Below are 16,716 nucleotides of genomic sequence, written 5' to 3' on the forward strand. Positions count from 1 at the left end.
TTAGGCTAACTTCCTTGCTTCCTTTTGCATGGCATGTAAATGAGCTTTGAATTGAAGTTTAACTTGTAGAAGAGGGTTTTGAATATCTGAGTCAACAAGTTGAAGCTTCTAGTGTATGGTTGTGCTACCTTCGATGATGTTTTTGTTGAAAAAATTTATTTAGAAATTTATTATTTTAGGTACAGCGAAAGTTTTAATTTTTTTAAATCAAGTCGTTTATGTTATTTATAGTAATAAACTCAATTGGAATTATACATGTTCTTTGTAAGAGGCAGACTAAAGTCGATTTTGGTTTTCAACTAAGCAGTCTTCTTACTATCCTCGAACCACGAATTGCTTCAAGTGTGGGTTCGAGCAACATAAACCAAATTATAGAATGAAAACTTTTAATTAACTTCAATAGGAAAGTTAATATCTCTCGACGAAATTAGTAATATTATTTGTGAACGTATTGAGTAATATAATAGAGAATTAAAGATTGTAAATAGTGGTACCGTCCTTCAAGTGGGCGATAGCATTGCTCGTATTCATGGTCTTGATAAAGTAATGGCAGGTGAATTAGTAGAATTTGAAGAGGGTACTATAGGCATTGCCCTAAATTTGGAATCAAATAATGTTGTTGTATTAATGGGTGACGGTTTGATGATACAAGAGGGAAGTTCTATAAAAGCAACAGGAAAAATTGCTCAGATATCAGTGAGTGAGGCTTATTTGGGTTGTGTTATAAATGCCCTGGCTAAGCCTATTAACGGTCGAGGTATGTTTTTTTCAGAAAATAAAATTTATTATTTAAAATAAATTGTCACAATTTTCTTATAGAATAACAACGATTGAGAAGTGTTGTAAATTGCTTATCACATAGTTTCTATTTATAGAGAATCAACATAAGAGTTATATTCGAATAAGGTCGAATAAGAGTTTCTATTTAAGTAGAAGAGCTATGGGCGGCGACACCCTTTTATGACTCACTAGGATTGCCACCCCTATGTATATTATATAACCTTATTAGGCTTTTCATGTATTGAGTCCAATTATATGTGTTTCCTGAACTTTTGCCCAACACTTATAATTTATCAAACTCAATATTTATTTTCTATTACCCAAAATATTATCTATTAATTTAATTTAAGTTCTTAATTAAATAATTTTTTCAACTCAATTATACTTCTGTTAAAGTCATAGCAACTTTATCATATTAGAATCTATGAGGAAATATATTTAATTTCCTTATTCAACAAATTCATAATGACTGATTATGGTTTAATTAAATAATAATTTAAAGAACTTAAATTAATTCTCAAGTCATCTTTCGTACTTAGTAAGAAAACACATTCACTACAATAGTGATGCATACGATCTATCTCTTACTTCATCGTTTTCATTCATTTCATATTATTGCTTCTACGTGCAATTCGTTTCTGGTTATCTCAAGCTAGTAGAGGAATCGATTGGACATATATAATTAGGGCTCAAATAATTTGTAATTAAGTTTCAATTTTAGGTCTATTAATTACAACCTTATTTAGTCATGAAGTCATTTCACTAAAGTATCGTAACTGAGCTCTCCCATATTATATACCATTACAAAAGCTACTCAATAAGCGCTCGTCCAATTACCTTATCATAAGTGTGTTATCCTTATAATCTCTCTGGGATAAATTTGTTCTCCCAATATGATCGTATTTTATCTCATGGTAACCAGTATATATTCCTTCATGAAAAGTCAGTTACTATCACATAGTAATTAAATCACTTATCACAAAGAGAATGACTCGTGATCACATTTACTTTTCATCTATCATGTAAATCCGATGAGAGGGTATGATTTACCCTTTATTGGGCTATGAATTCCACTTTTGTGGAATAATACTACATATTGCAGAAGTCGTATACCCAATGTACCAGCTTTCAGTTTCTTATCTATTTAAACTCAGGCTTTCATTTACATAAATGTATATGAGTCATGCATACATAGTCCATCATCCACTCAGGATTAATTTATGTCATGATATGAATGTCACAAGTGAATAAATCCATAAATAGATCTAGGATCTATTCTACTTGAGTCTTATTTGATGTATTGTTAGTCCAGTTAGTCACATCCATGTCTTTATCTTCTAGGATTCATCTGCTTCGATACCTAAGACAAGATATCTCCCCAATTGGACTTGATAGATGGCATTAGTCTTTAAATTGATTTGCTCAATTCCGATTAGACTAATGACGTGTTTAGATTATCTACTAATATTAGTTGTCTTTCCGTATTACAATCCGATCATGTAATATCACTTAGTATTAGTTAAATGTTAGATAACTAGTGAATCAATATTTGTTTTCTTTTTGCTTTGCATGCAAAACCTGTTGAGGTCAATATACAAAAATATTAATGAAACTGATGGATACTTTATTAAACCATTTGTTCGAAAAATACAAGTACATATAGATGAAAATACTACACTAAGAGCACTAGATCCTAATAGTTTTTTGAATTTTCTATTAGTGTTGAGGCAACCACAATGAGTTATTGGAGTTCCTAAAGCCTTACCATGGCTAGTTTAACAAGGATATGCCTAGCTTGTACAATAGGTTGGCCCATCCTTTCTACAGATAATAATGGAATTGTGTTTGTCTTTGTTATCATGGGAAAATATTGCTCCAAAATCCGAGTTGTTGTTGTTTTTTACAGGGGAAAAGTTGAGGTTTGAGCTAGTGTTGTGGTTGTCAAATGATGCTTGTTGCCTATTCAGGGATCTTGAAAATGATCTTAAGGAAGAGTTATAGGGAATCATGCATGATGTAAAGTTTAATTTTTCCTCATATTATCCTTATGATTTATTGCAAGGTGGAGGGCGACAACGCTAATGAGTTGGTTGTAATACCCTTTACCTGATTTGTAAGCCTGATCGAATAAAGAGCCCTACATTAATCACTAGAGTGACAATGATGGATCTATATTTCATAAAATACTCGTTTTAACATAAATTAAAGCATTCATGAATAAATATAATCAAAAACTAGAGTCAAAATGAATTTAAAACAAAGTTCAAAGGCCCAAATATACAAACTATGAGCCAAGTTTTGATACTTGAGACCAAAGTACTGATAGTTATATCAATTTTCAACTAATTTTGGCCTCAAAGTCACAAAGTACCAATCCTCCAAATTTAGTGTTGATACTTGAGTGCAAATACCAATACCAAGGTGCCTTATATCAATAGATGCCTCCCTTGTTTCAAAATTTTAACTACTAACTTCGAATGTATTTAAACTAGGGGCTTGAGTACTGATACTTAGTCAAGAGGTATTGGTACATGGGTATGGGGTACCGAAACTTCCAACCCAAAAATATTTAAAAAAAAGGCCAAAAAAAATCATTTGATTAGGCTCCAAAATATATCGAAATGTACAAGACATAAAGCCAAAACTATAGCAACATATTTGACATTTTGAAACACAACCAAAACAAGCAAAATAGGTAAAATATACCACTTAATTCAAAATTTTATTATCTTAGTGGTTGAAAATAATCTTTCAATCTACATGCATTTTAATAGTCCTGAACGAAATCATCATTAAAAGTCATAAATATAACAAGTCATGCACAATGTATCAAATGGTTGCAACATCTTATACATCATTAATCTATGTACCAAATGGTCACAACATCTCATACATCATTAAACTCAAAAAAATATAACAACTCGTGTGTACCAAATGCTCATAAATATAACAAGCCATATCGCACATTCTAATTAGTTATAAGTGTCACATGTTTTTTTAGTACCGTTAACTTTTGAACCAAAAAATTCAACCGACAATTGTTTTGGTATTAATATGAAAAGGTTTCATGGTATTATAAGCTTTTGAACTTAAAAAAAAAAAGCTAAATAAACATATACGGACTTTTTTCATTCAATTGAACTTCTAAATTAATAAATCTGTCTAAATAAACTCTTTGACTGACGTTGACCATTAATATTTAATGATAACAGTGATGTGCCGCCATGTTAGCAAAATATATATATATATAAATATATATTTAAAGTATTTTTATAAATAAGTACAAAATGAATCAGAATAAATTGTTGTCTAGGTTTATTTGAACTTAGACACTCATTTGTCCCAATACATTTTGAAATTATAAAAAAACATAAAATTTATAATAAAATCATTAAAACTATTAAAAATTAAAATTTATAAGAATTATTAAAAATTAATTAAAAATCATAAAATTTTACAAAAAAATTATAAAAAACAATTTATTATTTTAAAATTTTAAAAAAAGAAAACGAACATAAAAACTTATATCAAAAAATAAAAAATAAAGTTTAATTTTTGCCTCTCGATTTTTATTTTTATCAAGCTATATTAGTTAAGTTAAATAATTTAATCAAAATGAAGAAATAATTTTTAAATTTTTTTTAAAAGTAATTTATTTTTTATAAAAAATTATGGTTTCTAATTAATTGCTAATAATTTTTATAAATTATTCTTTTTCTAAATTTTTTTATAATTTTTAATAAGTTATTTTTTCATAAATTTTATACAAATTCATGGTTTTAATTAATTTTTAATAATTTATACAAAAATTTTAAAAAATATTAAATTTTTATAAATTTTTTATGTTTTTTATAATTCTAGAATAAATTTAGACATATGAGTATATAGATTTAAATGAAATTGGACAACAATTTATCTAGGTTCATTATGCAATTATTTTAAAATATTTTTAAAATATTTTTTCCCACATCAAAAATAAATGCTGACATGACGTATGTTAACGGCCACATTCGCATTGTCATTAAATATTAATGGTCAATATTATTCAAAGGGCATATTTGGTAAATTTTGTTAGTTCAGGGGTTTAATTGGGTGCAAAAAATTTGAAGGAATTTGATTAATTTTTTTGAAAAAAATTCAAGGACTTATTTTACCAATAACCCTATGAAAAAAAATGCTATTAATGTGAAAAGAATATAGATCTAAATAAGCCAAAGTCCTTGTGCTCTTTTAAAATTTAAAATTTAAAATTTAAAATTTAAAATTTAGTCCTTATATTTTAATTTTGAGACATTGAATCTCTATACTTTTTTTATTTAAAATTCTTGATTCATCCGTCTAATTTTTTCGTTAAAGTTAACGGTGTTAAAGGTAAAACAACTTTTTTAACCCTCAACATTTACATTTTTTTGTCAATTTGATTATTACCCATTAAAAGTACGTAAAAAATTTAAAATATATTTTTTCATATTTTAAATAAAGAAATATAAAAATTTATAAATTTTTTAAAATAAAAAATTATGAAAATAATAAAAACACTTTAAAAATAAGAAATAAAAAAGATATTAAAATATAAAAAGAATCTAAGATTCAATGTTATCTATACTGGATCAGATTGACCAGTCGAATTGAGAACTGTTTGAGGTATTAGTCCAACGAAAAGCAAAAAATCGGTTGACCCGCGAACTGATACAAACTGGTTGAACCAACAATTAAACCTATTTCAAGCCAGTTGTTGAGTATGCCTCATATTTTAGTCAATTTTGAGAGATAATCTTCCAGTTAAACTCTGTTTATTTGTTTCAGTTGAACTCTAATTAGTCTAGATTATTTTATTATTATTTGACTTACGCATATATCCTATAAATAGTCTCTTTTACAACCTTAAAAATACACCCATTAAAGATTAGAACTCATAACATTTTTAAAGAATTTTGTGTTTATGTTTTGAGGATTCTTTATTTTATGGTTTCGGGGTTTAGTTTTTATCTCTATCTTTGGTACTCTTTGTTCTTTTGCCATTAAAGTAAAATTATCTTTACCAATGGATTTTTATCCTTTTTGGAAGAGATTTTCCACATTAAATTTGTGTGTTCAATTTCTCAATTTCTTCTGCTATTTTTACTTGTTCGTTGCTTAATCGGATCAATCCCTAACAAGTGATATCAGAGCTAGTTCAATTTTCGTAAATCAGCTCGTTCATATATTGCAGGAACAAGGTTTGACATTGAGAAGTTCGATGGTGTCACAAATTTCAATCTGTGGCAAGTTCGAATGATGGCAATTCTAGTTCAGACTGGCCTAAAAAAGGTCATTATCGGGAAAAGCCTAAGAATCTATATCAAACAGAATGGAAAGAGCTTGATGAAAAGGCCATGTTTGCAATCTAGTTGTGCCTCGCGAATAGGGTATTGTAGAAGGTATTCATGGAGAAAATCTCATTCGCCTTGTGGAAAAGGTTAGAAATTCTTTATGCAACTAAGTCTCTGATCAATCGTTTAGTGATGAAACAACGTCTATTTACGTTTTGCATGAACGAAGGTGTGCTTCTTAGAGATCACTTTAGTCAATTTATTACTCTTTTGAATAATTTAAGAATGTTGAATTTAAGATTGACGATGAAGATCAGGCTATGCTATTATTGTGCTCTTTACCCTCTTCATACAAGTCTTTCAGGGAGACCCTGATTTATGGCAAAGACTAACTCTCGTTTGAGGATGTGAAAGATCATTTGTTGAGTAAAAATAAACTTAACAATAAGTTTGGTTTGGATAGCAAGGCAGATAGGTAAGCTTCCATTTTGGTAGCATCAAAGAAGTGAGATAAATGTGTCGCTATTGTAAGAAGTTAGTTCATGCCGAAGCAGATTGTTATAAATTGCGAAATAAAAGTGCTGCTGAGAGTAATGAAGGAGATGTAGTTGGTGCTATTTTGGCTGACTAAAGCGGTGATGATTTCTTTTTAGTGTCAACAAGTGATAGCTCCGAGCTTAGGTCCGAGTGGATTCTAGATTTAGGATGTTCTTTTCACATGCGTCCCAACAAAGAATGGTTTTCCACATACAGTCAGGAATGCACTTGATTTACAAATGAATCACATCTCCTTGACTATTTTAGACTCGAAAGGTTGTAGAATAAACATCGAGTCGAGCAATATTAAGGTGTTTCGTGGGGCTCTCGTTTTGTTAAAAGGTAAAAAGACCGATAGTCTTTATATTCTTGAAGTTTCTATAGTGACCGGTAAAACCGGACATCACTCATTCGTTATGGAGTCGAAGTCAACTCATTTGGAGCGAAGACAACTTGGTCATAGAAGGGAAAAGGTATAACTGTTTCATTGAAGAAATATTCTCTTTTGGATGCGGGTTTTAAAAAGTTAGGGCATTGTGTTCGTCAAAATCAGACCTGGGTTAGTTTTGATTTGACAGTGCACAAGTCGAAGGCTAGAAGTCTTTTAGATTCTAAGCATAGATTCGACTTAGTTAATTCCCTGCATAGTTCAAGATGGAGTTGTGGAAATATGAGTCAAGGTGGAGTTTTGTTGAGAATGCCTCATATTTCAGTCAAATTTGAAAGATAATCTTCTAATTAAAATTTGTTTATTTGTTTCAGTTAAACTCTAATTAGTCTAGATTATTTTATTATTATTTGACCTATGAATTTAGCCTATAAATAGGTTCTTTTACAACATTAGAAAATATAACCATTAAATATTTGAACTCATAACACTTTTAGAGAATTTTGTGTTTAGGTTTTGATGGCTCTTTATTTTCGGGTTTTAGGGTTTAGTTTTTATCTTCATCTTTTATACTCTTTGTTCTTTTGCCATTATAGTAAAATTATCTTTGCCCGTGGTCTTTTTATCCTCTTTGGAGGAGTTTTTTCACGTTAAATTTGTGTATTCAATTTCTCAATTTCTTCCACTATTTTTACTTGTTCGTTGCTTAATCAGGTTGATCCCCAACACTGGTTTGACCAATTGATTTCCAAAACAATCTGTCCATCCGGTTTAAAGAAAATCAATTACTAAAAATAAAAAAAACATTAAAGAAATTATAAAATTAGTTCAATCGCGAGTTCAACTAGTTTTTTTAGTTCGGTTTAAGTAGTCCGTACCGATTCTAGGTTAACCAGATTTTTATCTCTCATCAGACCAATACCCAACTAGTTCTTGATCCAATCAATCCAATTCGATTTAGGTTACATTGAATTTTGAAAGTTTTTATATTTAAAAAATCTTTTTATTTTTTATTTTTAATTTTAAATATTTTATTTTTACTAAAATTTTATTTTTTAAAATATTTTCGTTTTTTTAAATAAGAAAAATATATTTTTTAAAATTTTATAAAAAAATTAATGTACTTTTGAAGGGTATGGACCAAATTGATAAAAACTATAAATATTGAAGGCTTAAAAAGTTTAAAATTTTTAAAAATTTGTAGACCTGTGAATCAACAGGGACTGGTTGAACTAAGTTAAAAATCAGTTGAACTGTCAATTAAACTAATTTTTATAATTTTTTATTTTAAATTTTTAATAATTTATTTGCTTTGAACCGGCTATACTGGTTATTCTAGGAACCAGTTGTACTAGTTATTCTAGGAACCAATTGGTTAGGCCTATTTAAAATCGGTTCAACTATCGATTCAACCAATTTTAAGCTCAGTTCAACTAGTCTGTACTAGTTCGTTAGTCAACCAATTTTTTACGTCTCATCGAACTGATACCCTAATCGATTCCTATCTAGTTTGATTTATATAACATTGAATTTTAGAATTTTTTATATATATTTGAATTTTAATGAGTTTTTATTTTTTCATATTTTTTTATTTTTAAAAATTATTTTATTTTTGACATTGTTAATTTTAATGGTAAAATTAAATGGATTCAATGTCTCAAAATTAAAATATATGAACTAAAATTTAAAATTTGAAAGAGTATAGAGACTTTTGGTATATTTAAACCAAAAATATAATTCAACCACATAATTAGATAAAAGAAAATAGATTTATATGTATCGAGGTGTGGCCAACAATAGAGACGAGTTACACTTGAATAAATTCCGCATCCGGACTTGTACTTTGAAGCCACCCCACCAACACTGGAAAAGTACAATCCTAATAGCTAAGCTAAGGTCGGTTAAAATTCTTAAAACACCTATTTCCTAGCTTCCCTGCAATTAAATTTGGACACGTGTACTCCAAACCGGCATTACAAAAATTTTCCATTAATTAACCCACCCACCCCCTCTCTAATAATAATAAACATAAAATAAAAGAATATGCGTCGAGTAATCAATCGGTTTCTTTACACACGAAGGTAGTTTTCTTAATTAATCGGAGAATTTCAGTGAATATCGAGCTCCTCAGGTTCGTTAATTTTAAATATTCCGATTTGCCGTGTTATTAGGGTTTTTTCCCCCCAGATTTTCCTCATGTTTAGGTTATCATGTTTTATTCTTTTTTCACATTCCGTGTGTTTGTGTGTGTGTGGGGGGTTTTTTTTTTTCGTTTAATCCGTAGATGATATATCTCAAAGTTTATAGCTCTGTATTGCGATGAAGCATGTTAGCTATTAGAAATAGGATCTGAATTTCGATTTCTTTCTTTCTCTTTAGTTTTCCCAGCAGCCAAATACAAGGTTACAATGCCGGAGATCATGGTCCTCTCTCCTTTCTCCAATATTATTTTAGAAAGCATTGACTATATTTCTCGTCTATGTTTGAATGTGATATTACAAGCTTTCTGAGGTAATTATAATTGTGCTTTTATTTAATATTTTAGGGATAAACTCATGGCAACTGCAACTATGGCTACCGCAGCTGGTGCAGCTGCTCTTCTGTACTATACATTGAATCGTAAATTGCAGACAGATAGGTCTGGTAACGATGACAATGAAAATGGAAGTGATTTGTCCAATAATCCTTCTTCAGGGCTTGATCGCATTTCGCATAGGTTAATTCAAGCTCCTGCAACGTGGGTAGAGACGATTTCTACTTTGTCTGAAACTCTTAGGTTTACATACTCTGAGACTCTAGGGAAGTGGCCCATTGGAGATTTGGCATTTGGGATCAACTTCTTATTGAAGAGGCAGGTACCGTATGCATCCTTTGATTTTTATTGCTGCTGTAATGTTTGATGCCATGATTATTTTATTGGTTTCATTTACTCTGTTTTGAGGACTGTAAAACAGATTGGCTAGTAACTAGAATACGAGTGTTTGGGAGGGGTGGGGGAAGTTGTTTTTAAAGAAGTTGGCAGTTTCATTTACATACGAGAGATGATGGGTGTTGGAATAATGCTAGTTTTTCTGCCAAATTTCATGATTCTGCTCCAGTTAGTTTAAATCTACTATCATTTGACTTTCTTGTTAATTACAGTGTTCATATCAGAATCATGAGTTCAGAATTCTGAATCCTTTTGTTGTGTCTCTACCATCATGAACCTAATTTACACTTCAAATTTTGTGTTGAGATTTAACTTTATAGGTAAGGTTTTTAATCTAAAGGCTGAATCCAGTGCAATGGATTTTGGTTTGTTTTTATGTCATTATCTGTTTTGTACTTAATCCATGCATAGTTCTCACAGTTAGGAGTCAAGACCTATCATGCCTCTGTACAACAGCTATAGTTGTATGATGTCTTAACACTGCATTTCATTGTAAACCTAATGCATCTCAGTATGAGCATCAAAGACAAATTCATTTGATGTTTTTAAAGCCATTTTACAGTACATGTATTTGTTTGTTCTTAGGCAGAAACATATTTTCTCCCTACGATGCTTTGGTTTTATCGCATTGAGATAATTATAGAACTTGATGTGATATCATATCTCCTCCTGGAATTTCTTGTATTCTGTAAACAAATCACCAGATCAGGCTTTCATGTTTTTATGAAGCAGTGTTTATAGAAACTCTTAATTTTTCGTTGTCAAATTGATGTATCCATTATTGGCACTACAAACAATATGGTTATTTTTTTTTCAGGGACATTTACATGTTGCGAGTGTATTTGGTGGTAAAGATAGCATTGAGCTCAAAGGACCAGATATAAGTGCTGAACTTAAATATCTGTTAAACTTGTTGACATTGTGTTGGCATTTTTCAAAAAAACCATTTCCTTTATTTTTGGAGGAGACTGGTTATGCAGAGGAAGATGTTCTCCTCCAAGAACCCAAAGCAGGAGTAAGTTGTGTCGCCCCCCAACTTTCTGGATAAGTATGTGATATATATTTTTAATATTGGAGTTAATTTTCAAAGGTATTGTAATTCAATTGTACTGTCAATGTGCTTTTGAATTTATGATTAGTATTATCATATTTATTGAAATCTTGCAGATTTTGAAGCCTGCATTTACAATATTGGTAGACCACAAAACAGAATGTTTTCTTCTATTAATTCGTGGAACACACAGTATCAAGGATACTCTGACAGCTGCAACTGGAGCTATAGTTCCATTCCATCACTCTGTTGTGCAAGAGGGAGGAGTGAGTGATTTAGTTTTAGGTTATGCACATTGCGGAATGGTAGCAGCTGCTCGGTGGATAGCAAAGCTTGCCACTCCTTGTCTTATTAAAGCACTTGGTCAACATCCAACTTATAAGGTCAAGGTAAAGGCATAATTTGCAATTTATGTCCATAAATTTTCCTGCAACTAATTTCTGTCTATATATTTGCTTAACAAGAATGCTGCTAATTAGATAATGCTAATTGTGAAAATATCAAATTGTTTTTTGATCTTTTAAACCTTTTAAATATTAAACCTGTCTACTTTATCAAAATTTGCTGAAATCATTAGATTTATTGAATTTGATTTAATAGATTGTAGGGCATTCATTGGGGGGAGGCACTGGTGCACTTCTAACTTATGTGCTGCGGGAGCAAAAGGAGTTATCAACAACTACCTGTGTCACATTTGCTCCAGGTTTGCTCTCTCTCTCTCTCTCTCTCTCTCTCATCTAGTGTTAGCCTTCAAGAATAGATGCCTCTTCACATGCTCCTGTATAGAACATCTGTGCTGTAATATGGTATGACATATCCCCTTAGGATGTTTGTTTAATGTGATACCTTCTTCTTTGAACATAGTAATGGAACTGACCATATATGTGCTGCATGCAGCTGCTTGTATGACATGGGAGTTAGCAGACTCGGGGACTGATTTTATTACTTCTGTTATAAATGGAGCCGATTTAGTGCCTACATTCTCAGCTGCTTCTGTAGATGATTTGCGTGCTGAGGTAAATGATATCGGTTATCTAGAAATTATATTTATTCCTTGTGAAAGAAAGGGATGCTGAGATATTTCTACTGTAAGCAGAAGTATCTTTCATGTTCTATTTGATATGGTTGTGCTCCTTAAGCTTTTATTGGCTTCCTTTTCAAAGAAGAACAGTAATTTGCACTAGGATGATTTTAAACCCCTTAATAGCAAATAAGTGCTGGCTTGCGAACTCTTACTGGCCTCACCTTCAGTTGTCTGCCTCTCTCTGGTTCTTCCTCTCCCATCCTGTTGTGGTTGAATGATCCTCTTCTTGATTTGTGGCTTTCTGTAGCTGATAGATTTTAGGAGCTGGAACAAATAGGATTTCATTGAAATGTTGTTCTGGACGGTATCTAGTTCATTTGCTTAAAGGCTATGTGATATTATCATGAACTAATTTTTTTTTTCTATTTCAGGTGACGGCCTCTGCTTGGTTGAATGATCTGAGGAATCAAATTGAGCATACAAGAATTCTGAGTACCGTTTATCGATCGGCTTCAGCATTGGGTTCTCGCCTTCCATCTATAGCCAGTGCTAAAGCAAAAGTTGCTGGGGCTGGGGCAATTTTACGCCCAGTTTCTAATGGTACACAGGTAGCTGAATTAATGAACGCTGTTCTTGCCTCACCATTAAACTATTTTTGCTAGATCCTGTTGTTTAGTTCTTAATAGCTTTTCAAGTTGAATTTACCTTTAAATTTTTTTCATTCCTAAACTGAGTATGTTTGGTGGAAAAGGAAAGAAAAGTTAGAGGAAAGAAGGTAAGATAGACTAAATTGGAATGATAGGGTGAGAGAAAATAAGACAGGCATAAGTTTGTTTTAACTTCTGCATTTTTCACAAGTTTTAATTTCTTTCCACGATTTCAACTATATCAAGTAATGAATGAAAAGAAAATTAGGCTCCATTTGGTTTTAGAAATTGGAAACCATTTTCATTTTTGTTTTCTTGGAAATGGAGAACAATGAAGAGAACGTTTTTGATTGAAAATTTTAGAATGGTTTTTGGAAAATAAAAATAGAAATATGAGAAAATTAGAAAAGGATAAAAAATTATTTTTAACTAAAACTGTTTTGTAAAACTGAAAATGATAAAACATTGATTTTATCATTAAGTGAATTGAATCTGATTTAAACTCGTATAAATACAAAAAAAGTTCTTCATTTCAATAGTTTTTCAAATATTTAATCTGGTACCTTGGTTTGAATCTATATTGTTGTAGAATTTCTTTATTTTATTTTTCATGTTTATATTATAAAATAAAATAGGTACTAAACATGTGTTCATGTTTCCATTTCAAAAAATAGAAAATGAAAATCATTTTTTAAAAATGGAATAGAAAATACTTTTAGAAACTAAATGGAGCTTTTTTTCTTTCGATGTTTTCATCTTTTTTATCAAGCATACCAATAGAAAGAAAATATTTTTTATTTCTGTTTTTCTCCTTTAATTTTCCATCATTCTAGTTTTCTTTCCACCCTATCAAGCAAAATCTTGAAGTGCGGTAACTGCTTTGGTGGTGGAAGTTTTATCTCACTCCTTCGGCCTTAATTCTACCTGAACTTGAGTCACTACATGTGTTTGATCTTTTTAACCTTTTTAATTCTCTTTAGAATTTTGATTTACAGGTCGTTATGAGAAGAGCGCAGAGCATGGCTCATGCAGCATGGAAACGTCCTACCATAAACCTGTCCTCCTGGTCTTGTATTGGACCCCGTTATCGTGGCACAGCTGCTCGATCAAACTCGGAGGAAGAAGGAAATACCTTGGAATCTAGCCCCAACAAAGCAGAAATGTCTGAGCCTCTCCTACCGTCTTCCCCAATAAACTCAAGTACAAAAGAAGCCATTGAACTTCCTGTGTCTTCATCAGGAGTTGAATGGAGTTCAGAAATTGTGTATTCCTGTTTGGATGGTGAACAACATCGTGATAGGGATGCTGAGCTGGAAGTTGGTGAGGACCTTATTAGCCACAACACGCATGATGAGCGCATGAATGAAGTTGAGTTGTGGCAACAACTAGAGCATGAGCTTTACGATAAAGCCGAAGATGATGAGGGTGATGTTGTTAACCAAATAAGGAAAGAAGAAGCGGCAGCCATTGCAGAGGTTGGAGGTGAGGGACAGTCGGATACTTCAGTTCCAGAAACAAAGGAAGTGCACAGGTTTTTCCCTGCTGGAAAGATAATGCATATAGTTACACTTCAGTCTGATGAGGTGGAGTCTGAAGTTGATACTCCCAGCTCAAGTGACGACACAGATGATAGGCAAAGGACAATGGAGGCAAAGATTGGGATTTTCCTTACCCCGAGATCCCTGTATAGTAAATTGCGGCTTTCCCAGACTATGATAAGTGATCATTTCATGCCTGTTTATAGAAGACAGATTGAAAAGCTAATAAAGGAGCTTGAAGAGGACCAAGCTCCGAATGTTCAGAATCAGAACCAGAACCAGAACCAGAACCAGAACCATAGTCATGGTGTATATTCTGAACAGGAAGTCTCATAGGAAATCATTTCCCCTCTCTTGATGCAAGCAAATTATTTTGGAAATCCTTTTCTTTATTTTTATATGTTAAACGTTTTTTCTTTTTGTTATTTTCTCATATTAACGATTCCTCCCCTTCTCAATCCCACAGCACAGTTTTATGTTGGTATATTTATGTTTTGCATACAAGGGAGGGACTTATTTACACCTATGTAAAATCAAAGAGTTCTACAGTTACTTTAACCCTTGAATCAAGATTCAATCTATTGTCAAAATAGCCTTGTTTATGAAAAATATTTTCCTTCGATTATTTAGGAAGAAAGAACCTTCAATCCTTTCCTCTTCATTTAGAATCTGAAAACTTTGATTTTTTCTTTTATCAAATTTTATGACTCTTTGGGTCAAAATGAAGACCAGGCAACTAACAAGTAAAACAGGTGCGTTTGGTTTTAGTGAAACTGAAACGATGTGCAAAGGGCTTAAAATACATTTGGTTCACTATAATAAAATAGAACTGCAATAGAATACAGCAGTAATAGAATAGAGTTGTAATCAATAATTTAATTGTTTAATTGAATGGATGGAATAAAACTATAATAATATTTTATGTTTAGTTGATTGGAATAGATGTTATAATAATATGAGAAAAAATTTGAAATGACCAGAATATCTTTAATATTTTTCTTTTTAAGTAAATGATTATTGTTATTAAATTTTATCAAATTATCATTAAATATAATATAATAAATAATAATAAATAATTTGATCAAATTTTGATATAATAATTTAATAACATCTTTAATATCATATTTTTAATGCTTTCATGTAACTGGCCTTTTACGTCGCTCGCACTAAAATTCATTTTAATCTCTCTTTTAAATTTCGATCATTCTTCTCATTACATGTAAAGCTTTCCAGTATCAATGGTAAGAATAGTTGAAAACAAACCAAACTGTTAGCTAGGCCTTGGAAGGCATGGCAAGCAAATGTTGAAGAGATTGTTTTAAAAGCTAAAATCAATTCAAAGATTGCAGTTACTAATTATACCACCTTTCATTGAAAATCAAACATTGGCCAGATACGACGATAAATATTTATTTGAGGCCAAACTGCCACCAGGAGTCGCCGACCACCACAGCCTTCATTGTCAACCATTAGTGCATTGACATTGCAAGCACTCTAAAAACACTATGATGACTTTCAGAAACTAACTAATAATTCACGGCGGAGACATTTTCAAAAACTATTTAATATTTCAATTGAATCAATGATGATATGAAGACATAAGTGTCTTATAAGGACAAAATCTCAAAACAATGTCCTACATTAACAACAAAAACCCTTTTCGTCTTTCTAACAATATATATATCCCTAGAAATTAAAGAAGAGGTTTGCAACATCCAATCTATAGTTATATACAGGGAACAACCCCCCAGGAATGATAAATTATTCATATAGCATTCAAGTGTATGCTGCCTATCTCAAGGAAAGTGAATAAGACTCCTTGATGCTGCAATACCTAATTGGCAAAGTCCAGCGCAACAGATACATACTCATATTATGCCATTGATGCCAAGAGAATGCAGTCATTAAATTGAACATCAATCTTCATCTGATGTATATCTTTTCACTCTAACTTGTTCGCCATTAAAGTGGATGTATTTCCATTTGCTCATGTATCTTCTAAGAACCAACTTCTGCTTTTCTTCTTCGCCAAGTTCCTGAAAGGCACGAGTTACTTTTTTGACTGTGTTTTCATCTGGTCTGACACATAACTCCTCCATGTCTGCAAATACCTTTAAAAAACACCAATAACTCAAAACCAACATAATTGTGCTTCATTTGATACAAATGCTCACAAACAGAATAGTGGTATCAAGTAAAAACATCAGAATTGGTTTTGTATGGCATTCGGGATGGTGATTGGCATACCTCTATTATCTTATCTGGCATGCTATGATGATAAAATAAAGAAATCATCCTAGAAAACAACCTCTTTGAGATAGCACGACTGTGTGTATGTAAAACCATGTTCCACAATGATCCAGCCTCATCCACTCTGTTACCCATAGTTCAACAATCTTTCCTAGAATATAAAAAAGATCAAAATTGTAGAACCTAAATACAAATAGAATCAAACTTGAGGCTACACAAAACATAGAAAATAATGCATTCTTACAAGGAAAAATATAAGC

General features: G+C 31.4%; 1 protein-coding gene across 2 annotated transcripts; it reads left to right on the top strand.

Annotated features, from left to right (window-relative positions):
- The first annotated feature begins 9,000 nt into the window (after positions 1-9,000).
- Positions 9,001-14,764, top strand: LOC107900601 (uncharacterized). 2 transcript variants are annotated; one of them, XM_016826264.2, is made up of 9 exons: positions 9,041-9,148; positions 9,397-9,440; positions 9,563-9,872; positions 10,764-10,961; positions 11,114-11,386; positions 11,598-11,700; positions 11,895-12,013; positions 12,453-12,629; positions 13,664-14,764. In XM_016826264.2, the coding sequence occupies exons 3-9, from the start codon at positions 9,573-9,575 to the stop codon at positions 14,540-14,542; spliced, it is 2,049 nt and encodes a 682-aa protein (XP_016681753.2). In that variant the 5' UTR covers positions 9,041-9,148; positions 9,397-9,440; positions 9,563-9,572; the 3' UTR covers positions 14,543-14,764. The 2 variants fall into 2 exon arrangements, with proteins under 2 accessions (XP_016681752.2, XP_016681753.2); XM_016826263.2 differs by lacking the exon at positions 9,397-9,440 and having other exon boundaries at positions 9,001-9,148.
- Positions 14,765-16,716: the final 1,952 nt, after the last annotated feature.

Source organism: Gossypium hirsutum, chromosome D06 (genome assembly GCF_007990345.1).
Source record: "Gossypium hirsutum isolate 1008001.06 chromosome D06, Gossypium_hirsutum_v2.1, whole genome shotgun sequence".
Classification (NCBI taxonomy): Eukaryota; Viridiplantae; Streptophyta; class Magnoliopsida; order Malvales; family Malvaceae; genus Gossypium; species Gossypium hirsutum.